Below are 23051 nucleotides of genomic sequence, written 5' to 3' on the forward strand. Positions count from 1 at the left end.
GGGTGGCTCGAGCTTTGTGGCAAGAGGGCCGACCACAGGGGGGCGGGACGCGTGGGCCCACTCGCCACCCTGGCACTTGGCTCCTCTCTGCCCCAAGGGTTCAGACCATGCAAGGCAAGGGGTCGTTCATGCCCCCAGAGCAGAATCGAATGCTAATGTGCTTGTCCTGTGCCCCACGGGAACAGATGGTGGCCCCGGGGGAAGGCTGGGCCACAGCCGGGGCCGAAGGAGGTAAAGGGCAGGGTGGGAGGACCAGACAAGCCTGAGTTCCCTGGTTAAGGATCCCTCCTGTGTTGTGGATTCAATCTTTGGCCCGGGAATTTCTGTGTGGCCGTCAGTGGAGCTGGAAAAAAAAACCAATTAAGGTGTTCCTGCCGTGGCTCAGTGTAACGAATCCGATACGATCCCTGGCCTCGCTCGGTGGATGAAGGCTCTGGCGTTGGCGTGAGCTGGGGTGTAGATCACAGATGCGGCTCGGATCGCACGTTGCTGCGGCTGTGGTGTAGGCAGGCGGCGGCAGATCCAATTCGACCCCTAGCCTGGGAACCTCCATATGCTACAGGTGCGGCCCTTAAAAAACAAATGAAACAGGCCCTAGCCATTCTCCCAGGGACCTTGAATGTGCCGCCATCTCTGAATAAGGGACCGTCACCAGGTCTGCCGCCCCAGGGGGCAGGCTGTGGGTCTCAAGGCCCCTCCATGGGCAGGTGCACACATTCAGGGCACTGCCTACTAGGCAGAGTCTGCCCCATCCCACGCCAGCCCCAGGTATCCTGGCCTGTGCCGCCCTACCTCCCAGGGGTGCCTTGCCAAGGCTCCCTCTTGGCATCGGTGCACCAGGACAGTCTTGGCCCCTGTTCCTGGCCTCCTGCAGCCCGAGCCCAAGTGCTCAAGCGCTCCCCACTTTTTCCGCTCTCTGCACACACGTTGATGGGTTGATGGCCTTTCTGTGGCCACAGATGCCCGGGCTCGAGCTTTCAGGTTTCTTCTCCCAGGTGGGCAGCTCAAGGCGTGCATGCTGGCCAGGCCTCACTTTTGGAAGTATCTCCTGGGCCACCATGAGCCCAGAGCTCAGGCACGGTTGGTTCTCAGCCACAGCCCAGTGACAAAGTGGCTCAGGAGGAAGAGGAAGAGGACCAGGCAGTGGCCGGGGGCCAGCTCCCCGTGGCCCACACCAAGGGCTCCACCCAGCCAGTCGCCACCCCTTCTCCCCAGAATGCAGGGAGCAGGCACAGCAAGGTTAGCCGCCAATCTGCAGGAAAGGGGTGCATGTGTCCCCACTGTTACTGCAGCTGGGCTGGTGCTGCCCTGGGCTCAGGGTAGCCAGTCCCCGGGGACCCCACGCCCCACGCCCCCAAGGGCAGGCAGGACTCCCCTGAAAAAAGCCAGGACCCGCCCCCTGGCCCACCACTTCTCAGCCTGGGCCTGCTGGCTGGGAGGGGAGGGAGGCAGGCACAGTCTGGTCTGGAGGCTTCTAGAAGCTGCTCAGCTGGAGCGGAGGCAGAGCCAGGCCAAGTGGAGTCTAGCGCCAGAGGGGGGGGACAGAGGCCCCCAGGCACCACCTCGTCCCCTCAGCACAGCAGGCACCCCTCCGGCCCGAATCACCCAGAGGCTGCTGCCCCCTCCCCGGGCCAGTGCCCCAGGAGGAAACAGCCCCGCCTCCCATCCTTTCCAAACCCTGCCTGGCCAAGGGGCCCCAGGGGAGAGGGGCCTCAGAGCCCAGCCCAGCTAACCAAGAGTCCCCCTCCCCGCCCCAGAGGCCACAGCACCCCCAAGCAGCCACGAGGCACGTGGCTCAGCAAGGGGAAAAGAGGCCAGCCTGGGGGGCGGGGAGGGACAGGGCCCCCAGGACAGAGCAGGCCTGAGCCTGAGGTCCACCCACACAATGGGCAGGAGGGAGGGAGCCTAGGATGCCAGGCACCCGGCTGGGGGCAAAGGGCCTGGGACCCGTCGCCCTCGCCCCGAGGCAATCCTCCAGAGGACGCCCCGCCACCAGCCGCCAGGAGGAGTCCGGGAGGTGCGCCCCGGCCCTGGCCCTCAGCCGGGCTCCCACGCAGGGCCACCCACCCAGAGCCCTGCTCACCAACGGGTGCCAGGCGCAGAGGAGAGGGGCCTGACACACGCGCCCTCCCCAGGGGGCCCCGACAGCCCCTACTCAGTGTGTGGAGGGGATGGCTGGTGGCCCCAGGAGGCAGCAGCCCCCATCCTGCAGGTCCCCTCTGGTCTAGTGGGGGCGCGGGGCAGGGGGAGGGTGGAGCCCCCAGACTAACGGCCAGCCCCCCCCCCCCCCGGGTCTGGCCACGCCTCGGCCCCTGACCCTCCGCTGACACCTGGGCCAGCAGGCCCAGCGACCGGGGCGGGGGCGAGGACCTTGGGTGTGTGGCTCATCCCACTCCAGGGCCTGGCTGCTGACAGGTTCCCCCAGAGGGCAGGCGGGGGCGGGGGGGGGGCAGCGCCAAAGGAGGGAGTGTAGGGCACCCATGTGCAGAGAGGGGGTACCCACCCTCAGGCAGGGGAACTGCCCCAGCCCCCTCACTGAGAAGGACAGGAGCGGGGCAGGACTGAGTCACTGGTGGGGGGGGGAACCTCGGAGGCCAGTGAGCATCCTGGGGCCCAGGCCAGGGTGCGGGCGGAGGTGGCACTGGCAGCGCATGGGCTGCTGGGATAAGAAAGAGCTCCCTGGGAGTTCCCACTGTAGCTCAGCGGGGTAAGGACCCAACATAGTCTCCGTGAGCACGTGGGTTCGATCCGTGGCCTCGCTCAGTGGGTTAAGGACCCGGCCTGGCTGCGGCTGTGGCGTAGGCCTGCAGCTGCGGCTCCAGGTGCCAACCAGCCCCGGGATCGTCCATGTGCCACCAGGGCTGCCAGCTCCTCCGAAAGGGCAGAGGGCAGGGGGCACACACCTCGGGCCGTGGGGGCCAGGCAGGGGCTCGGTCACATGTTCTTTCTCTGGCTTTTCGTGTGTCCTGTCCGCGACCATCCAACGGTGAGAAGCCACTCTCCAGGCCCTGCCTGTCTTGGTCCTGGGGGCTGGAACCTGCCACCCCCGCGCAGACAGAGGACAGGGTCCCGCTCCCGAGGGGCCTGCGCGGACCAGGAGCCCCTCCCGCGCCAGGTTCAGGAGCAAGGATGCTCCCTGGAGCCTTCTCATTGGCCGGGCCCTCCTGCACTGCTCCCGGCTTGGGCCTGTGTGGCCCATCAAGATCCAGCCGAGGGGAGGGAGGGTCACTTGGAGGTGAAGTCATCAGACCGGCACCGTGCCGTGGCCCTGGGGGCGGCTCTGTCTCGCCCAGATCGCTGGCTCTGGGGGAGCCCGGCCCCCAGCGGCCGGGTGGGGAGGCCCCGGCCCCGGCCCCGGCCCCGCCACGGCCCCGCCAGCGATCCTGGAAGCAGAGCCTCGCCTCCCCCAAGCCCCTGCCCCAGGCCGACCAGACTGGCCCCGGCTGATGCCTCGACGGCAGCCTGTGACACACCTCCAGCCAGGAGCCCCAGCCAAGCCCTCCAGGACCCTGGCCCTCAGACACCTGCGAGACCACGAGCGCCGGCCGCGCTGCGCGGCTCCTGGGGGTAGACGTGTGATGCAGCAACGGGTAACGAACGCACGGTGACTTTCGAAGGAGGCGGCGCCCCGCTAAGTCGGTGGCAGGCCAACAAGCCCCGGAGAAACCCCAGAAGCCCTTCGGAAAAGCCTGCAAAGTCCGATGACACAAACACTGGAATCGTGTGACCAAGCACAAACCCCACACCACAGAGAGACGAGTGACAAGGCGGGGGAAAAAATAGTAGCGAGATGTGACTCAGGGCTCCTATCACGACGTACAGCCAGCTTGAACCCGCCGTCAGGGAAATGCCCGATGATGATGACGGGGCGCCGGGGGTGCGGGGGAAGAGGGGAATGCAGAAAACGGGGGCCCAGGGCCACCCCGCCATCCGATCCCACAGCCAGGACTCGCTCGGCTGCTGGGGTCCCGGAGCTGCGCACCCCGGGCTCGAATGCCGGCTGGAGACGCGCGGCGCTTCCTCTGCCGCCCCCACCGCCCAGCGGGCCGGCCCAGAGCCGGACAAAGACCAGCCGCTGCCAGGACCGGCCGGCCCGGGGGGTGGGCGGTGGGCGGTGGGCGGTGCTGCTGGGCATCGAGCAGGTCTGGGCAGCATCGCCCGGGGGCTGGGAGACCCTCCTGGTGAGGAAGGAGCGTCCGGCAGGAAAGGCCGCGGCTTCCCACCCGCCGGAGAGGGCTGGCCGCACCCACAGACCACACGACCGCCAGCGCCGCCTCGTTTCCGGGCACACGCCCCCCCCACCGCCCCACCCCCCGCCGCCGCCGCCCTCGTTCTCGTCGCCACACGCCCCCAAACCCGCACTCTGGGTCTCAGGGCGCATGTTCCCTCCCGTCCCCGAGCCCGGCTGGGCATTCGGGTCTTCTGCCTGGGCCTCGGCAGGGAGAGCTTCCAGGCCCCAGGCCCAACTCTCCTCTCCGCCCCCGCCTCCCAGCGTCCAGATGTTATCAGCCCAGCGCCTGCACAGACCTGACGCCTCATCCTGCCCGGGCGGGCGGTGGGCGGCCAGGCACCTTCCAGGGCCCCCGGGGCAGGGAGGGGCGGCGATGACAGCCGCGCTGCTCTCGCGAGAGGCGCCCCCCCCCCGCCCCCGGCCATTTCCCAAGGCCCTGGGGACCCCGCAAAGGAGCCGGTCCGGGGTAGGGCAGGGGGCACACACCTAGGAGTCTCCACCTCCAGAGCAGTGCTTCGCACGGGGGGGGGGGTCCCCGGACCAGCGGCGGTGGCACGGGCATCACCCAGGAGCTTGCTGGAGTCCCCACCTCTCAGGCCCCACCCTAGAGCTGCAGGATCAGAGGCTCTGGGGTGGGGCCCGGCGGCCACCTGGCTTGGAACGAGCCCTCCAGGTGTTCCCACGCACCTTCCAGCGTGACAACCGCTGGGAGGGGGCGCTCCGCAGCTCGCCCGCTTCTAGAGACACCGGAGCTTTCTCTGCGGGCTCACCTTGACCTCTCCGGGTGAGAGGCAGGCGGGCAGGCAGGCAGGCAGGCACTGATGGCTGCTGCAACCCCAGGTTGTCCGGGAGAACCGGCGTGCTGGGGCAGGATTCCCGCCCAGCAGGCCACACCTGTCAAGCGACACGGGGAACACTTTGTGACTTCCCGCTGTCCCCGCCTCCGGAAGCATGGGCCCGGGCGGACACCCCTGACAGACGCCAGGCACTGGCCCCAGCTCTGCCCACCTGTCCCTGGATACTACCCGTCTGTGCCTGTTTGCGGGGCGGGGGGGCGGGGGAGCGGCGGAGGGGGGGATCCAGGCTTCACCGAGAACCCTCCCAGGCACACCCAGGGGCGCTGGAACACAGCGGGCCGGGAAAGGGGTGGGAGTGGGGGTGGGGGGAGGGCGCCCCGTTCGGGGCCCTGGGAGCGGGGGGGGGGGGGGGGGCCGGGGGGCGAGCTCTCAGGAGCACAGAGCCAGGCTGCCCTCAGAGGCCAGGGCTGGGCGGGGCCGGGGGCGCAGTGACCCTGCCCCCTGCCATCCTGGCGGGACGGCGGCCGCCTCCTCCCCCTCTCACCGGGCCCCTGGGGGCCCCCAATACACGGCCTCTGGCCATCGCGAGGGCCAGACACCCTCCGAACCCGGAGGGGAGTCCCTCTGGGAGCTGCGGGAGGGGCGCCGGCGGAGCCCCCAAGCTCTCCCAGGGCTTGGCCTCTTTGGACGCTTCCCCTCGGCCTCTCCCCGGTAGAAGGCAAAGACCCCCGGGGTCCGGCGGAAAAGGCAGCCTGGTCGCGCCCGGGACCTCCAGGGGCGGGGTCGGGGAAGCGAGGGCGGTGACCAGGGGGGCCGGCCCGACGTCGTCGCCCGGCGAGCCGCGCCGCGCCCGCCCCCTCAGCCCGCCCACCGGAAGCCGCGGGGCCCCGCCTCCCGCCCCGCCCCTTCCGGACGGATCCGCCAATGACCAAGCTCGGCTCGGGGCGCGCCCCGCCCCCTGGCGGCCGAGGAGGCCCGGCCCCTGTGGTGTGACGGGCACCCTTTCTGCCCAATGCGAACAAGGCGGGCCGCCTGCCCCCGCGCCCCTCTGGGCTGGGCTCCCGGGCCCTTTTTTCTCAGCCGGCGGGCGGCCCAGCGGGCTGCGGGTCGCTGGACGTCCTGCCCGGCCTCTCCGTGCCGAGCCGCGCGAGCGGTCCGGCGTGGGCACGCTCAGCCCTGCTGGTGTGCTTCCGGTGTGTACTTGTATTGTGAAGTAATGAAGCGCACAGGAAGTCACACGGAGACGCCCGAGAGGCCGGAGCCCCTCGCGCGTGGCTCGGTGGTCCGCGCTTCCTCTGTACTGCTGCGTCAGCCTGTCGCACAGCCCGTGCGATCGCTTCCCAGGCGATGCCGTGGGTGCCTCGCGAGCGCTGCTCGGGGTTTTGTCCCCGGTTGCGTGTCCGAATGTGTGTGTGTGTGTGTGTGTGTGTGTGTGTGCACGCGCGTAGCTCCGGGCAGTTTCATCACGCGTGTGGGTTCAGGTGACCCCCACTGCGATCGAGGTCCAGCCTGTCCCCTCCTGAGGGTCCTTCCTGTTGACCTGTCATAGCCACGGCCTCCCCCCTCCTCCTCCCCCCCTCGATCCCTGGCAACCAGAACTCCAGTCTCATCTCAGTTACTGCGGCACATAAATGGAACCCGGCAGGGTGCAACCTGGAGGGGGCGCGTGCTCCCTCACGCACTGCCCTCGAGAGCCATCCATCCAGATGGTTGCGTGGGTCAGTGGTCAGCGCTTCCTCTGTACTGCTGCCCGGAGGCCTGGGTCCACACCAAGCACTCACTCACCCCCCCCCCCGAAGGTCATGCCGCTTGTTCCCACGTTTAGGCTTCCGCAAATAAATCTGCTCTGCTCGCTGGCCTACGCGGTCTCCGCTTCCACTTCCTTGGCATAAAGGCCCCACGGTGCAATTGCTGGGCGCTCCCGGAGGTGGACGCTTAGCCCTCAGAGAGACTGGCAGATTGCCTTCCGATTTGCCAACATAGGTATTCACACAGTTGTATTTCTTTCTTTTATTTACTTACTTTTTTTTTCTGTCTTTCGTCTTCCTAGGGCCGCACCCGCGGCATATGGAGGTTCCCAGGCTTGCGGTCTAATCGGAGCTACGGCTGCTGCCTTAAGCCACAGCCACAGCAAGGCTAGATCCGAGCCCCGTCTGCGACCTACACCACAGCTCACGGCGACACCAGAGTCTCGACCCACTGAGCGAGGCCTGGGATCGAACCTGCGTCCTCATGGAGACTGGTCAGGTCCATTTCCACGGAGCCTCTCCGGGAACTCCAGCCTTGAAATTTAATGCACACCACATAGTCGCCTCCTCCAAAGACCCTACTTGTCACACACCCTACTCGCTGGGCCGTTAGTCCCTCGTTCCACAGGTTGCAATTATCTTCCCTCAGTCGGTCTCTTGTCATAACAGACCAGGCTTTTCGGCTTTGCTTTTCGATGTCAAGACGCTCATCATTGCTTTTGGCCCCGCCCCTGACATGCACAAGCTCTGGGACCAGGAATCAAACCGGAACCACAGCAGTGATGACGCCAGAGCTTTAACCCGCGGAGCCACCAGGGAACACCAAGAAGCTATGCATTTCTATACGACCAAGTTTATTAAAATCTCAATTGATTTCTGGGTTATACAACTTTTTTATTTTTTATTTTTTAGGGCCGCACCCTCGGCATATGGAAGTACCCAGGCTAGGGGTCGAATCAGAGGTGTAGCTGCCACCCTACGCCACAGCCACACCCACGCCAGGTCCAAGCCGCGTCTGCGACGGCAACACCCGAGCCTTAACCCCCTGAGGGAGGCCGGGGATCGAACCCACCTCCTCAGCGACACTAGTGGGATGCGTTTCTGCTGAGCCACCCCAATGGGAACTCCCTGGCTATGTATCTTAGGCGGAAAGTCATTATGTTTGAATCAGAAAGCAGTCCTCATGGCGTAGCAGAAACAAATCCGATGGGTATCCGTGAGGACGCGGGTTCAATCCCTGGCCTCGCTCAGTGGGTCAGGGACGCGGCCTTGCCGTGAACTGTCGTGTAGGTTGCAGACACCGTTCGGATCCCGGGTTGCTATAGCTGTGGCCTAGGCTGGCAGCTGTAGCTCCGATTCAACCCCTAGTCTGGGAACTTCCATATGCCACACCCCAGGCTCTAAAAAACAAACAAATGAACAAACACAAAGCAGTTCTTGTGGATACTTACAACGCCTTTGCACTACTGTGTGACAGACAGCTACCCCAACGCCCCAAGTCTTCAGCAGCCCCCAAGACACATGCAAATCAATATATAAGAGAAGGGATCAAAAAGAGAAGCCTACTTAAAAAAAAGCCCAGGCAGATTTGAAAAAGAAAAAGAACTTTAGGAGTTCCCTGGTGGCACAGTAGGCTAAGGATCCGGAGTTGTCACTGCTGTGGCTCAGGTTCGAGCCCTGGCTTGGGAACTTCCACATGCCAGGGGTGTGGCTATAAAAAGAAGAAGAAAATCAAAAAGCAAAGGAACTTTAGCAGTAAAAAGAAAAGGGGGGGGGAGGGCGGGAGCTCCCGCTGTGGCTCAGCGGGCTAAGAACTCGACACAGCATCCAGGAGGATGCGAGTCCCATCCCTGGCCTCGATCCGTCTGTTAGGGTCCCAGCGTTGCCCCAAGCTGCAGGGGAGGTGGCAGGTGTGGCTTGGATCCTGCATTGCTGAGGCATAGGCCGGCCGGCAGGTGCGGCTGTGATCTGAGCCCTAGCCTGGCACCTTCCAGGTACCGCAAGGGCAGCCCTAACAGGGAAAAGAGAAAGACCCCCAGCACCAAGGGCACGGAAGTCAAGAGCCCAACCGATGAATCCAAACACAAAGAGGTATCACTGAAGAAGGAACCAGCGCCCTGCCCTGGAAGACGGAGCCGTGGCCATTTCCTCTTAGCCGAGGATGGCGCTTCCTCCTTCCCTGCGAAAGGGCAGCCGCCCCTCCTCAGAGAGGCTGGGCTCTGCTCTTCAACTCCCCTCATCCTGGCTGCGAGGCTTCTGAGGACACGCCGCGCCCCTTCCCTTCTCCCCCTGGCTCCAGGGGTGGCTGCTTCTTCCTGTACTATGTCTGTCCCTTAGCTGTCTGACCCCCGAGTGACCAAAGGGGCTCGAGGCACCCATGGCCTGCAGGGGCCTCACAATTCGTCCAGCTCTCACCCGCGGTCGACTGGGATGACGGGCCCACCGCAGCTCGCGCCTGGGGAGCGGGAGTGGCTGCTGCCCTGAACTGTCACAGAGGCAACTAAAGCCCGCGGTAGGGGACGAGTCCTGAGGGCACCTGGGCGTGGGCGCAGAGAAAAAACGACAAGGTCAGGGCTGTCGCCTCTCAGCTCAAGTCACTGGAGGACAGCCAGAGAACTTGCAGGGCAGCCCTGAAAACTCCCTCGTGTCCTGGAGCTGCAGGGCTGACGGTGCTGCAAATCAAGCACTGTCCTCGCGCGGCTTGCAGAATGCCAGTGTCAGCTGAGTTCTCAGCCTCTCCGCCTTTCTTATGTGACGGGGTCGGCAGCGGCTGGAGGCGTGGGACCCTGAAACGTGGATCGGGACTGCCTGGTTGGCCTCAGCTAACGCTGACCATCGGGAAGCCCCCGGTCCCCCCCCCCCCCCCGCCCCCCGAGCCTGCCTTGCTGGTGGAAGCAGCCTGCCCTCCCACGTGTGGCGTGGCGGGCTGGTGTTCTCTCCCTTAAGGACCGTGTCCTTAGCTCCCCTGTGCAGAATACCTGCGAGGGGCCGCTTGTGGTCCTCCAGACCCTCTGCAGCCACGCCGTGTTGCCATTAGACCCCTAACTGGACTCCATTCCCAGCAGGATCCAGGGGTGCATTTACAAAGTCCGACCCTGGAGAAAATAGCTCATACATCAAGAAATATTTTCCAGGCTTCATTGATATCTACCAACCAATCCTTGAACATTTATGGTAGTGGGGCCTCAGGGTGGTCAACTCAGTAGGTGAGCTATGCCACTCACTGGCATGGATTAAAGGACAGAAATGTACTTACTCAAGGTTTCAGATTGAAAGTATTATCATTGAGTCCTCTTGTGGCACAGCAGGCTAAGAATCTGGTGCTGTGTGAAGCAGCTTGGGTGGCTGTTTGTGGCAGAGGTTTGATCCCTGGCCCAGGAACTTCCTTATAGTGGGGGTGGCGATTGGCCAGAGAAAAGCAATCTAGCATATCACAGGGTTGGTGACTGCAAGGTGGACCTACTGATGACCTCTGCATTTCATGATTCTTGTTCCTGAACTGCCCTGGCAGGAGATGGAGTACAGAGTCCAAAAGCTTAGGGAGAGAGGAATTTTGGAGAAGATTCATCGTATTAGACCTGAACACCCCACCTCCTAACTATATTCCACGGATAGGTCCAGAAGCAGCTTTTTTCCATCGAGACATTGAGAAAGCCATTAGAGCAGTCTGAAAAGACTGCAGTGCCTCTAGGAAGGCAATAGTTGGGCAGCCTGCTACAGCCCTGCTTTATGCGTATAACCCTAAATGCTCTAGTCTGGGAGCCCAGCACCTGACTTGAGCTCCCCCAGGGAGAGTCACATCTCATCCAGTTTCCAGACCTAGACGACCCTGTTGGAAAGGGAGGCTCTGTTCCCTGGGACGGACCCTACCCTGTTGCTGGAAATGCATGCCACCAAATCTCCCCAAGTTTTCCTAAAGAAAACATTCTCTAAAGTTACAGGTAGTCCTAGAGAAGAACAGGTGACTCATGCCTGTTAGGTAGCATGGGGAAGACCTTGTTACTTTCCTGCTGTCCCTACCTCCAGATCGTGGACACCTCTGCTTTGGATCCCTGCTGACATGAGCACTAGCTCTGCACACTTCTCTGGATACCATTCTTGGACAGACAGGGGAAGGATCTGTGCTTTATCTCAAAACATCTCAGAGGCACACTCAGGAGGCGCTAGAAGACACTGTGTGTGTTTGGGGCGGGGGGAATGCCACATCCTGGTCCCTTGGGAGGGTAGGAGCTTTCAGGAGCACGGATCAAGGCAGCTTTCAGAAGCCAGAACTCGGGCGCAGCCGAAGTGACAGTGCTCCTTTGCTAACTGGGTGTGGTCGCCACCTTCCTTTTCCTCTTCTCCAAGTCACTCTGGAGAGCATAACGTCTATTTTCTCCGCCGTGGCGGGGTAGGCTCAATGGTGGTCACGGGGTCTCCAGAGCCCTGGACCTTTGTGGCCGCATTTCCTTGGCTTTTCTGGCGGGAGGGCGTCCGCCCCGCCCCGGGTCTCTAGGGAACGGGGACTTGGCTCGCAACAAAGTGGGTGCCAAGACTCCTTGTTTAGGACAGGGAGGACGGGGGTGGGGTTGGGCGGGCCTCTCGGTCCACAAAGGAACGATGGCCGAAGCCCCATTAGGGTGCGTCCCTGCCGAGCCCTGGAACCGCACGGGGGAGGCACAGAGGGCTCGCCCCAAGCCTCACGATGCCAGGGGACAGGTGTGCGGCCGCCGCGAGCCCCATTCGGGAGTACTTTCTTCCAGCGCTAGGAACAGATGTCTTTTATAGTTACGGCGAAGCCTCGGGCAAGAATTTTACGCCCAAGATGGCCAACCGGAAGCTGGCTCCCCGCGCCGATGTGGCGAAGCCCCATTCGCCAGTCGGCCACTCACGGCCGGGTGCTCAGCCGCCTTCCCGCTCTGCGCATGTGCGCAGGCACGCCCGTACGCACGCGCAGAGCACCGCCGCGTCTATGGTCCGGAAGTCTGACAGAGCGTCTCCTCGCCCGCCCCCAGACTCTATGGTTCCTACCCGTGAAGAAAGACCGCCTATATAAAGGATGCGCAGGCGTGGGAGCGCCTCTTTCCCTTCGGCGCGGTGAGTAGTCGCGGGATCAGGCCGTGGCGGTGTCCTTGCCGTTTCTGTCTCCTCCCTTGAGGCCTGTGTTCGTCTTTTCTTCCGACTTTGTCTGTTTCGTTGCAGCCACTGAAGATCTTGGTGTCGCCATGGGCCGCCGCCCCGCCCGGTGGTGAGTGCCTAGTCCATGCAGTTTTGCTGCTGGGAAAAGGGAGGGAGAACTGCATTTGGCTACTAAAAGTAGCCATGGGGTGGGGTCTCCCTTTTGCGCCTTTCCTGCCCTGGGAACAGACTCCGCGTTTTCCCCAGTACCTTCCGGGTCGCTTTAGGCCTTTGTTTAAACTGTCTTTTTTAAAAAGTAAGTTCAGGCTGCTACTTGTCATTTATGTTTCTCCGATTTTGTTGGAGTTGCGGGTTGGACCTGCACAGCATACGCTGCCCCAGTTTCGGGCTACAATCGAAACTGCCTTGCATCTCGCCCTCTGTTCTCGAAATGCGCTGGCTTTTTAAGCTCAGGGCTCTTTCTGGGCCTTTGTATACCATCCTCATCTTATTTCCAGGCGACGTGCCGTTCAGGCTCCTCCGAGGCCAAGGGCAGTCCCGGAAAAGCTCAGCCGCCTCGTGTGCCCTGCAGGGGGCGCCGGGAGCCCTTCACGTGGCTCAGAGAAGGACTCATTGCCACGTGCCCAAACGTCTTTAGGTAGATGAAATGAAATATGTTTACATGGTCTGTTTCAAAGCGTTGGCCTCATAGGAAGTGTAAAAACCAGCAGGGGATGGAGGATATGCTGGCGTTCCTTTATAAGCTCCCGGATCGGGTGTCCTAACTTTTGGCTACATCTTGCTTTAGGGCAAATCTCCAGGAGTGGAGACATAACTTAGAGATGGACGTGTGTCATCTCACCTTTCCCAGCTCCCCTTTTGGTCTTAACTTGAGGTAGCACTCAAGAGTGCCCACTGAGGCCTTCGTTTGTGAATCTTTACAAGCCTGGGTCTTTTCTGCCTTCCGCAGTTACCGGTATTGCAAGAACAAGCCGTACCCAAAGTCTCGGTTCTGCCGAGGTGTCCCCGGTAAGTAGCGGGAAGGCTCTCAACCTTCTACGGCCGCGCGGACTCAGTTGCCTGTGGCACCCCCCCACACTAACCAGAGTTGTTTCTTCAGATGCTAAGATCCGCATCTTTGACCTGGGGCGGAAGAAGGCAAAAGTGGATGAGTTTCCGCTCTGTGGCCACATGGTGTCAGATGAGTACGAGCAACTCTCCTCTGAAGGTGAGGCCGGGCTCCTTGCTCATCCTCCCAGTCAGAGCTAGACCTCGCTCTGCAGGAGTCAGCAGGTCATCGGTCAGGAGCCTCTTGCCAAACAACCAGATGTTCCTAGAGAACCCCAGCAAGTCGTGCCATTTTGTCTCACTCTGCTGCCTTCTCCCCCACCCTAGCTCTGGAGGCTGCTCGTATTTGTGCTAACAAGTACATGGTGAAAAGTTGTGGCAAAGATGGTTTTCACATCCGAGTGCGGCTACACCCCTTCCACGTCATCCGCATCAATAAGATGCTGTCCTGTGCCGGAGCTGACAGGTGAGCGGGGTCTTGGAGTTTTGTCTTTATCTCGAAGCCTCCGTATCAGGCTTTTCATCAGCCAGAGCCCACACCAATAACAACCAGGCCAAGGGCTGGGAAATGAATTTCAGTAAACACCCTCCTCTGACCACCGCACAGACGAACAGAAGCCTCAGAGTCCCGGGAACAAAGGCAGCGCAGCTTGGGGGCAACAGGTGGAGGGTGGTCTTTCAGAGGAGGTAGCTCCTCTCTAAGCCTGATGCCATCCTTACAAACAAGCAGGTAGCTGGGGTGGTCACGGGTTGGAGGGCTTTCAGGTGAGCTCTGTGGCACCAGGCAGGGATTCTAGCCAGTCTGTTCCAGGGTCCTTTCTTTGCAGCCAATTAAGCCGACCGTGCTCTTTTCCCCATGGGGGCCCGGTGTGCAATGGCTGCAAACAGCAGCCTCCTCGGTAGTGTATGCAGCCTGTTGCCTGTATAGGCTGCCCTAAGGGACCTTGGAGACAGCCCTTTCCAGTGGGCATTCATGACTGGCATGCTGTCCCCAATGCAGGCTCCAGACAGGCATGCGTGGTGCTTTTGGAAAGCCCCAGGGCACGGTGGCCCGCGTCCACATTGGCCAAGTCATCATGTCCATCCGCACCAAGCTGCAGAACAAGGAGCACGTGATTGAGGCCCTGCGCAGGGCCAAGTTCAAGTTCCCTGGCCGCCAGAAGGTAAGCAGTGCTGCAGCTTTGGTCTTGTCTTTGCCTGCTCCCGTCCCCAGGCCTTCTGACTTGACTCTTTGTCTCTCTTTAGATCCACATCTCTAAGAAGTGGGGATTCACTAAGTTCAACGCAGATGAATTTGAAAACATGGTGGCAGAAAAGCGGCTTATCCCCGATGGCTGCGGGGTCAAATACATCCCTAATCGCGGCCCCCTGGACAAGTGGCGGGCCCTGCACTCATGAGAGCCTTGGCGGCGGCGTCCCTTCCCTGAGGCTGAACAATAAATCCTACTTTCCTGTCCCTCTGTCTTTGCATCTGGATTAATAGGGGGCGAGGAGCCTCTGGGAACCCTAGGGTCACTCACTGTCCCTTCTATTCAGATAAGGGCTGGGTCATGCACTCAGACCTGTCTAGATGAGAGGCTGTAGGCTCATAAGTCCCCCTGTAAACCCACCCTGGGTGATGAAAAGGCTTTGGCCCGATGCTCTTCCCCAACAGCGTGTCAGACCGGGACGGCAGCAAGGCTGCAAAAGGGGTCAGACTGGACATGGTCCAGGCCGTATTTTCACCAGCAGCCCGTGAGGCAGGGTCATCCAGTTCCCTCCGGTACATGCATGTCCTGGGCCTGACTTCCGTTTCCTTGCCTGGAAACCTTGCCCCCTGTCTGAAGCCCTCATTCCCAGGCCCCTTGCCACCACTCCTAAACCCACGGCTGAACAGGGGCGCTGGAACGAGACCGTGCAGTGCCCTCCTTGGTCATCTTGGGATCCCAGGGTGCTTCTGGACTCCAGCTGTGCCAGGGCTGCCCTCTGCTGCAAGAGCAGCTTAGTCCCAGAGCTCTGGGTGGGCAGAGTGGCCTGAGCCAAGAGCCCAGAGGACCGGACCCTGGGGGGGGTCTGGCTCCAGAGCTCAGAGTGGTGGCATCCCAGCTGCCATGTGAAGTTTAAAATGACCTTTTCACCTCAAGTAGAAACTTGCCTTTGAGCAGCCCTGATGTCCTCCGGGTACTGAGCCCAGTTCTCTAGTACTGGAGGAGGGGGTGTTTCTGTGCTCCTGCTGATACAGTAGCTCTTAAGGTTACCTGGTAACTGGCTCAGCTGGATACTTGGTGTAACTTTTGTATCTAGCCTCCTGACAGCACCCTAGGCGGTCTGGGCGCAGGTGGCCTGGTGGTGATGAACTCAGGCGGCTAGTTGAATTGCCAGCTTAAACACTTCCCCGTTGTGCACTAGTTCTGTAACTATTCCTCTCCGCCCTTGTATCATGGGGGCCCCAAGTGTGGCCTCAGGAATCCCGTGTGTGCTCAAGGTGACCTGTGGCACGTCCGCTGCCCGTGTGTATGATATCCTCCAAGTCAGCTTTCTGTTCTCAGTGCCCATGGGTTTGTCAGCAAGATCTTTGCATCTGCTGCGATGCCCTTGTCTGAGCCCTCCGCCACCCACCCATCCATCCCTGGAGCCTGCTTTTCTTGTCCTCAGGCTGGCACCTCCTGGGGGAGGAGTGGCCTGGGTCCAGCCTCAAGGCCCCTGCCTGCCTTTTCCACGTGCAAAAGCCCAGCACAGGCCCAACCAAGACACACAAGGCAAAGGCGCGTAGAGGAGAGAGGAGGCTGCATTTGATGGGGGCAGGGCTCAGGACGGGGTGCCGCGTGGGCCTCACACCTGGGCGGCAGGTACAGGACGGCTTCAGGCCGCCAGGCCCAGCTGTGGGGACAGGAGTAGTAGCAGCAACGAGAGCAACAGAGTGGCCAGGCTGAGGGGCTGGATCCTGTGCACGGCTCGGCTCAGCTCCACCTCCACGGGGTAGTGGTCGCTGATGTTGAGGGCCTGGCGGGCAGGGGGCAGAGCATCAGTCTCGGCCGAGGGGCTTCCCTGTGAGCCGATTCCTGCCTCACCCCTTTACCTCCTCCTCGGTGAGTCCGAAACTTTGGGGAAAGTCGAAGGCGGCTGCGTAGCGCAGCAGGCTCTGGAGGCGCTCCCCGTGCAGCACTATGCGGTCGTAGGTACAGCGGGTGCTGGCCCGAACCGTGGTGTCCTCCCCGTCGGCCACGGCCCAGTGGAAGCCAGCCTGAGTCCGAAGGACTAGCTCATCCAGGCGCTTCTTGGTCAGTGAAGCGCAGTCAGCATTGAAGTCCCCAAGCAGGATCACATCCTGCAAAGGGAGGCGGCCGTTGGGCCCGGCCCCCGGGCCATTCTGCCCCCAGCTCCGTGACAGTGGGCCCCGCCTTACCTCGCTCTGCCAGCGCTGGGAGACATCCAGAAACACTTCGTATAGGGCCTTCAGCTCCGGCTCCACGGCTTTCGGAGTGGTGTGCAGCGGGACCAGCACCAGGCTGGGAAGGACTGCAAGGCCCCAGGCACGCAGGGCTCCCACCTGCTCCTGGCCCTTCTCTGCCCAGTCCCCTCTGGGTGACCAAGCTCCCAGCAGAACCCCCCAGACCCCCCCATGCCCGTTCCCACACAGTGGGGCCGCACTTCTTCCCCTCCTACCCTTGCTGGGCAAAGAGAACTGGCCCACAAAGGGCTCCCGGGCAAAGCGGTCATCCTCGTCAGGGTACACGTAGAAATTCAGGACCTGTGTCCTGTGTGACCTGGGAACGAGAAGCGGCGGCCCTGGGGTCACTGGTTTTGGTTTGCAAGTGCCTGCTCAGAGCTGGCACTCAGCGAGGGGTAGCCCTCCTAGCTTTCCTTTCTAGAATTTCTTTTAAACTGAGATATGATTCACACACCATAAAATCCACCTGTTTGAAGTGCACGCTTCGGGAGTTCCCATCGTGGCTCAGTGGTTAACGAATTGACTAGGAACCATGAGGTCGCGGGTTCGATCCCCGGCCTTGCTCAGTGGGTTAAGGATCCGGCATTGCCGTGAGCTGTGGTGTAGGTCGAAGACGCAGCTCAGATCCCGAGTTACTGTGTCTGTGGTGTAGGCTGGCAGCTACAGCTCCAATGAGACCCCTAGCCTGGGAACCTCCATGTGCCACGGGTGTGGCCCTAAAAAGACAAAAAAATGAAGTGCACGCTTCAGGGTTCAGTATATCCATCCACAGGGTTGCGCAACTGTCACCACAGTGAAATTTTTCTCTTGTCTCTAGGGCTGCACTCACGGCATATGGAGGTTCCCAGGCTAGGGGTCAAACCAGAGCTGTAGCCACCAGCCTACACCACAGCCACAGCAACGCCAGATCCTTAACCCACTGAGCAAGGCCAGGGATCGAACCCACAACCTCATGGTTCCTAGTCAGATTCGTTTCCACTGCGCCCCAATGGGAACTTCTCCATAATGAGTTTTAGAATATTCTTTTCACCCCCCCAAAGAAACCTTGCACCCACTGGCGGTCACCATTCCCCTCCCTCTCGGCCCCTGATCTGTTTTCTGTCTCTCTGGACACTTCATGTGCCCGCACACAAGTAATACATAGTCTTCTGGCTCTGGCTCTCTCCAGGGTCATTCCTGCTCAGCACGGCTCCGGGACTTGCCACCGTGTGGCGACACCGCCCTGTTCAGCGGCTCATCAGCTGACAGTGGCTTCCACTTTGGAACCACGACGAGCAGCGCTGCCCTGAGCGTTTCCCGCATGGGCATGTCTCCGTCCCCCCGTCATCTGGGGCTGAATTCTAGACATTCTATATGTTGTCTCTATAGAGCAATGGGTCTGCTTCCCTGACCGCCAGCCTCGCCCTGTCAATCCCGACCCCCGAGCTGTCCTCCCAGGGACTCAGGGATGTTTCCGCAACCAGTCACTCTAAGGAGGGGGCGGCCTCGCCCGAGCCCCTGTGGCTTCCCACGTGCTGCGGCCCTGTGGGCGCCGAAGCTGTCTGGGTGGAGGACAGGAAGGTCCCAGGATAAAGCTGTTGTGGACAAGCGCAGGGCGCAGGTGAGGGCTGCCTTTGGGACCACCCGCCATCCCCTGCAGGGCCACACGCCCAGGTCGCGCTGGTCGCCGTCTGCGCTCACCGGTAGATGTACGCGTACTTCTCCTTGTACGCGCCACGCCCCAGCAGCGGGCTGCTCAGGGAGCTGTAGGGCCCGGAGCCATCAAATCTGCCAGGAAAAAGGAGCCCAGGGTCAGCGGCCCTGAGGCTCTGGGGTGGCCCGGTGTAGACCCACAGAGCCCTCCTCACCGATTGAGTTCTCGCAGCAGGAGGGGGATGGCGCTGCCAGTAGAGTCTACCACCTCCTGCAGCACCGTGATGTCACAGCGAGCCAGGATCTGCAGGACACCAGGAAGGGCAGCCCCGCTCAGTGCCAGCCACCCTGGGAGAGGGACGGTATCCCTGGGGACCTGGCACCAGCGTGGCCAAGAGTGTCATGACATGCTGGCTGCCCGGGAGGCTAGAAAGAATCCAGGAAGACTGAAGGGCCATCTCCTCCCACCCCGCACCCGGTTTACGGAGGGCGAGCCTGAGGCCTACGACAGGGCAGGAACGCGCTCCATGTCTCCACACCCATGGCTCTTGATGTCCCCTCTCCCCTGGGACGTGCCCCTAGGCAGGCAGGGCTAAGGGCTTTGGGTCATCGTCCCCGGGGGCACAGGTTCCCTGCAGGAATGAACCTACCCGAACTAAGGTGCCCATCACGTATTCCCTGGCCACCTTGGCAAGTGTCAGCCGCTGGGCATTGAAGGCGCAAATGCGGAAGGTTTCAGCCCCACCGGCCAGGAGGAGGAGGAGCAGCAGCAGTGCATGGCCACATGCGTGCTTCTGGAACCCTCCAGAGGAATCCAGGTTGCCCCAGGTTGATTGAAGTCCCAGCTGGGCTCAGTTCTAGTTCCAGAAGAACATGGCGATATGCGACAGAGAAAGTGCTGCTTATCCTGCTGCCCAGCCCCGGCCTCCCAGAGCCGCCAGCATCATACATTTCCTGCCTTTTTCCTTTGCGGTTCTTGGGCGGCAACCAGGGCATGTGGAAGTTCCCGGGCCAGGGATGGAACCCACGTCACAGCAGCAACCTGAGCCACTGCAGTCACCAAGCCAGATCTTTAACCTGCTGTGCTACAAGGGAACTTCCCCACTGAAACCATTTTTTTTTAAATTTTTTAGTTTTATTGAAGTATGGTCAACTTACAATGTCGTGATTAACCTTTTTTTTTTTCTCTTTTTTTAGGGCTGCACCTGCAGCATATGGAAGTTCCCAGGCTAGTGGTTGAATCCGAGCTGCAGCTGCTGAGGCCTATACCACAGCCACAGCAATGCGGGCTTCAAGCCTTGTCTGCTATCTACACTGCAGCTTGTGGCAATGCTGGATCCTTAACCCACTGAGCGAGGTCAGGGATGGAACTTGCATCCTCATGGATACTCGTCGGGTTCTTAACCCCCTACACCACAATGGGAACTCCCTGATTAGCCATTGTTAAGTGCACAGTTCAGCAGCATGAAGCACATGGACACTGCTGTGCAACCATCACCAGCACCCATCCTCAGAACCGTTCCTCTTCCCCAATGGAAACTCTGACCCATGAGACACCAGCCCCCATCCCCCTTCCCCAGCCCATGCCCCCGCCCCCATCCTATTTTCTGTCTCTAGGAATCTGACTCCTCTGACACAGTAGCTGTTTGTGACTCTGGCTGATTTCACTCAGCAGAACGTCCCCAAGGTCCATCCATGTCGTAGCAGGTGTAAGAATTAGGACATCCTTCCTTTTCGATTCTTTTTTTTTTTCCTGCATTTTGCGCCACCCTGCAGCATATGGGATTCCCCGGGCTGGATGTCAGATTCGCACTGCAGTCGTGACCTAAGCTGCAGCTTTTGGTTAGATATCCAGAAGTGAAATCACTGGATCATATGGTAGTGCTATATTTAATTTTTTTGAGGAGCTGCCATACTGTTTTCCACAATGGCTGCCTCATCTTACATTCCCACCAGCAGTGCAGGATGGTTTAACCTCCGAGGTGGCGCCCAGTTTCACAATTAGCAGCTAGGGGGACCGCCTTCGTGCCCCTCTCTCTCCCCACTTGTCAGACCTTATCTTGAAGACGAAGTCCCAGCAGTATAATTGTTGGATTCAAGGGTGTATGAGTTTTTTATTTTATTTTTTATTTTTATTTTTTTTGCTTTTTAGGGCCACACCCGCAGCATATGGGGGGGTCCCAGGCTAGGGATCCAATCGGAGCTACAGCTGCCGGCCTACACCACAGCCACAGCAACGCGGAATCCAAGCCGTGTCTGCGACCTACACCACAGCTCACGGCAACGCTGGATCCTTAACCCACTAAGTGAGCCCAGGGATCGAAGCTGAAACCTCATGGTTACTAGTCGGATTCATTTCCACTGCGCTACAATGGGAACTCCTGCATGCATTTTTTTTTTTTTTTTGGCTGCACCCACAGCATGTGAAAGTTCCCAGGTCAGGGACGGAACCTGTGCCACAGCAGTGAGCCAAGCCGCTGCAGAGATAATGCTGGATCCTTTGCCCACTGTGCCATAAGAGAACTGCAAGGGCGTATGCATTTAAAGTGATCTCAGAATATTACTCAGCCGTTAAAAGGAAAGAAATACCGGCATTTGCCGCAAAACGGATGGACCCGGATATTATCACGCTAAGTGAAGTTAGTCAGACAGTGAGACACCAACATCATGTGCTCTCACCGACATGCGGAATCTAAAAAAAGGACACAACGAACTTGTTTGCAGAACAGATACTGACTCACGGGCTTTGACAAACGTATGGTTTCCAAAGGAGACAGGTTGGGGGGGTGGGGGGATGCGCTGGGGGTTTGGGATGGAGATGCTGTAACATTGAGTTGGGATGATCCGTGTACAACTATAAATGTCATACAATTCAGTGAGTAAAGAAATAAAACAATTAAAGTGACCTCAGATACATCAAACCACCACACTGCACCCCACTGTCACGGGGCCCCTTTCCCATGTCCCCGCCACCCAGGGCGAGCCCTACTCGTTCACCCTCCCGGCTGGAGCCCCCTCTCCCGGAGCGTCTCTTTCAGTTTATCTTTCTCTCAGGCTCGCAGGCTTTGCCCTGTCCGTTGGGCTCGGGCCTGCGCTCCTCTCCAAGTTGGCGCCGCTCTCATTCAGCGCCTCAAGTGCCTCTATGTCTTCTTTTGCCTTTTTTTAGGGCCAAAGCTGCAGAGGGATCTGAGCCGCGTCTGCGACCTACACCACAGCTCACGACAGCGCCAGATCCTTAACCCACTGAGCGAGGCCGGGGATCCAACCCGCATCCTCCTGGAGACTCCTTACCACTGAGCCACGCCTGGGAACTTCCCTAAGTCCCTACACTGCGAGCTGCCTGCTTTCCTCCGTCACCCTTTCACCTTTCCTTTTGGGCTCCCTTTCAGACTGGCTGGGCTTGATGCCTGTTTCTCCCTAGCCACCTGCTCTGTCACTCATGCTACTTTGGGTCCTCTGCCCTGGGGCCTATTCTGGGATGTATGTGGGCATTTGGGCAGCCCCGGGCTGGCAGGGGCAGGCTCGAGGGCTCTGGGGCCGGGGGCCCAGGAAGGGGGAAGGCAAGCACTAGAGAGTTCCTGGCCTCAGCCCAAAGCCGGGTCCAGCTCCCAACGCCCCAGCCCCCGGATTCCCTTCCCCTCTCACCCTCCCCCACAGGCTGGGGGCCACTTCCTCCTTTTCTTTGGCCAGACGGCTCCCATACCTGCGTAGACCGGGTCGTCTCCACGCCTGCCTGCGCTGCGAGCGGATCGCCCCACCCCGAGGAATCTCAGCTCCTGCCTGGGAAAAAGGAGGAAGAGACAGTCAGCCCGACTCACCCTTCCGGACCGATTCAGCCACCACACCCTTCCCAGCGGGCAGGCCGGGCCTTAGCTCCGCCCTGGCGAACGCAGGGAGGGCGGGCGCCTGGTCTGGGAACCGCGGACCTGCCCGCCCACCTTCCCACTAGATCCAGCCTTCCTGCCCTCGTGAGACCCGCCGCAGGCAGAGGCCAAGGGACAGCTCTGAGCAGATGACAGACCTGTGAGTCAGAGTTGGCCCGAGCCAAGGGCGCGCCGCGAGGAGTTGCTGACGCCCGCGGGCAAACCCTGCTGTGCGCTCTCCCAGGCCCAGCGCTCAGCGCCTGTCCCCGGCCGCCTCCAAGCCTGATCTGGTGGGGAAGACACCAGGACTGGAGCGCGTGCCTGACATAGGGAAGCCTCGCGACGAGCCTGGGCATCCCCGAGGACAAGAGCCTTCTCTCCATGTCCCCGGCCCGGGCCTGGTGTGGCTGCACACTCCTGAGTGATCTGAATAAGCAAAGTGAGCAACAGTCGGCGCAGGAACTGGCCGTGGTGGTGGAAGCCGAGGGCGGGCTGAAGAACTGTGCGGGAGAGGAGATTAGAGAGCTGGCAGCTCAGTGCCCTGTGGCGGTCCTGCACTGTCGCTGCTGGAACAAGTAGGGGCTCGGGTGGTGCCTGCAGGTGGATGATGGGCCCTCATTGGATGGTCTTCCGAGCAATGTCACGGTTGGGGATGGTGATGGGCAGAAGGTTGGGAAGAAAAAATGTAATCAATAAAATTATGCTTTGCTTTAAAAATAAAAAACAGGAGTTCCCGTCTTGGCACAGTGGAAACGAACCGGACTAGTATCCATGAGGACGCGGGTTTGATCCCTGGCCTTGCTCAGTGGGTTAAGGCTCTGGCGTTGCTGGGAGCTGTGGTATAGGTTGAAGACATGGCAGGGATCCCGTGTTGCTGTGGCTGTGGTGTAGGCCGGCAGCTGTAGCTCCCATTCGACTCCTAGCCTGGGAACTTCCATATGCTGTGGCTGCAGCCCTAAAAAGCAAAATAAAATAAAATAAAATAACATAAATAGGGAGTTCCTGTCGTGGCACAGCGGAAACGAGTCCGACTAGGAACCATGAGGTTGCGGGTTCGATCCCTGGCCTCGCTCAGTGGGTTAAGGATCTGGCATTGCCGTGAGCTGGGGTGTAGGTCGCAGATGCGGCTCGGATCTGGGGTTGCGGTGGCTCTGGCGTGGGCCGGCGGCAAAAGCTCCGATTCGA

At 60.5% G+C, this 23051-nt stretch overlaps 2 protein-coding genes and 1 non-coding gene across 5 annotated transcripts; 2 read left to right on the forward strand and 1 right to left on the reverse strand.

Moving 5' to 3' along the window:
• Nucleotides 1-11832: 11832 nt before the first annotated feature.
• On the forward strand, nt 11833-14397 carry RPL10 (ribosomal protein L10). Of its 2 annotated transcripts, XM_047764575.1 has the most exons (6): nt 11835-12003; nt 12844-12902; nt 12994-13101; nt 13269-13407; nt 13942-14104; nt 14187-14397. In XM_047764575.1, exons 1-6 carry the CDS (start codon nt 11981-11983, stop codon nt 14337-14339), a joined length of 645 nt encoding a protein of 214 aa, XP_047620531.1. In that variant the 5' UTR covers nt 11835-11980; the 3' UTR covers nt 14340-14397. The 2 variants fall into 2 exon arrangements, with proteins under 2 accessions (XP_047620532.1, XP_047620531.1); XM_047764576.1 differs by lacking the exon at nt 14187-14397 and having other exon boundaries at nt 11833-12003; nt 13953-14061.
• Nucleotides 13763-13897, forward strand: LOC125119001 (small nucleolar RNA SNORA70). Its single transcript, XR_007132966.1, has one exon. It is a non-coding gene; the product is annotated as a small nucleolar RNA SNORA70 (small nucleolar RNA).
• A 1293-nt stretch (nt 14398-15690) lies between the features above and the next one.
• On the reverse strand, nt 15691-21879 carry DNASE1L1 (deoxyribonuclease 1 like 1). 2 transcript variants are annotated; one of them, XM_047764572.1, is made up of 8 exons: nt 21707-21879; nt 18654-18860; nt 18219-18307; nt 18052-18138; nt 16587-16687; nt 16327-16439; nt 16000-16248; nt 15691-15923 (listed from the first exon to the last, which is right to left on the reverse strand). In XM_047764572.1, the coding sequence occupies exons 2-8, from the start codon at nt 18669-18671 to the stop codon at nt 15783-15785; spliced, it is 798 nt and encodes a 265-aa protein (XP_047620528.1). In that variant the 5' UTR covers nt 18672-18860; nt 21707-21879; the 3' UTR covers nt 15691-15782. The 2 variants fall into 2 exon arrangements, with proteins under 2 accessions (XP_047620528.1, XP_047620529.1); XM_047764573.1 differs by having other exon boundaries at nt 21822-21859.
• Nucleotides 21880-23051: the final 1172 nt, after the last annotated feature.

Source organism: Phacochoerus africanus, chromosome X (assembly GCF_016906955.1).
Source record: "Phacochoerus africanus isolate WHEZ1 chromosome X, ROS_Pafr_v1, whole genome shotgun sequence".
In the NCBI taxonomy this organism is placed as follows: Eukaryota; Metazoa; Chordata; class Mammalia; order Artiodactyla; family Suidae; genus Phacochoerus; species Phacochoerus africanus.

Bases quoted from the DNA above. Each gene is read 5' to 3' on its own strand.
- RPL10 (XM_047764575.1), top strand. From the start codon at position 11,981: ATGGGCCGCCGCCCCGCCCGGTG. The intron at 12,903-12,993 runs GTAAGTAGCGGG...TTGTTTCTTCAG, and splicing joins GTTCTGCCGAGGTGTCCCCG to ATGCTAAGATCCGCATCTTT. The intron at 13,408-13,941 runs GTGAGCGGGGTC...TCCCCAATGCAG, and splicing joins TCCTGTGCCGGAGCTGACAG to GCTCCAGACAGGCATGCGTG.
- DNASE1L1 (XM_047764572.1), bottom strand. The intron at 16,688-18,051 runs GTGAGCGCAGAC...TCTCGTTCCCAG, and splicing joins AAGTACGCGTACATCTACCG to GTCACACAGGACACAGGTCC. The intron at 16,440-16,586 runs GTAGGAGGGGAA...GGGGCCTTGCAG, and splicing joins GTTCTCTTTGCCCAGCAAGG to TCCTTCCCAGCCTGGTGCTG.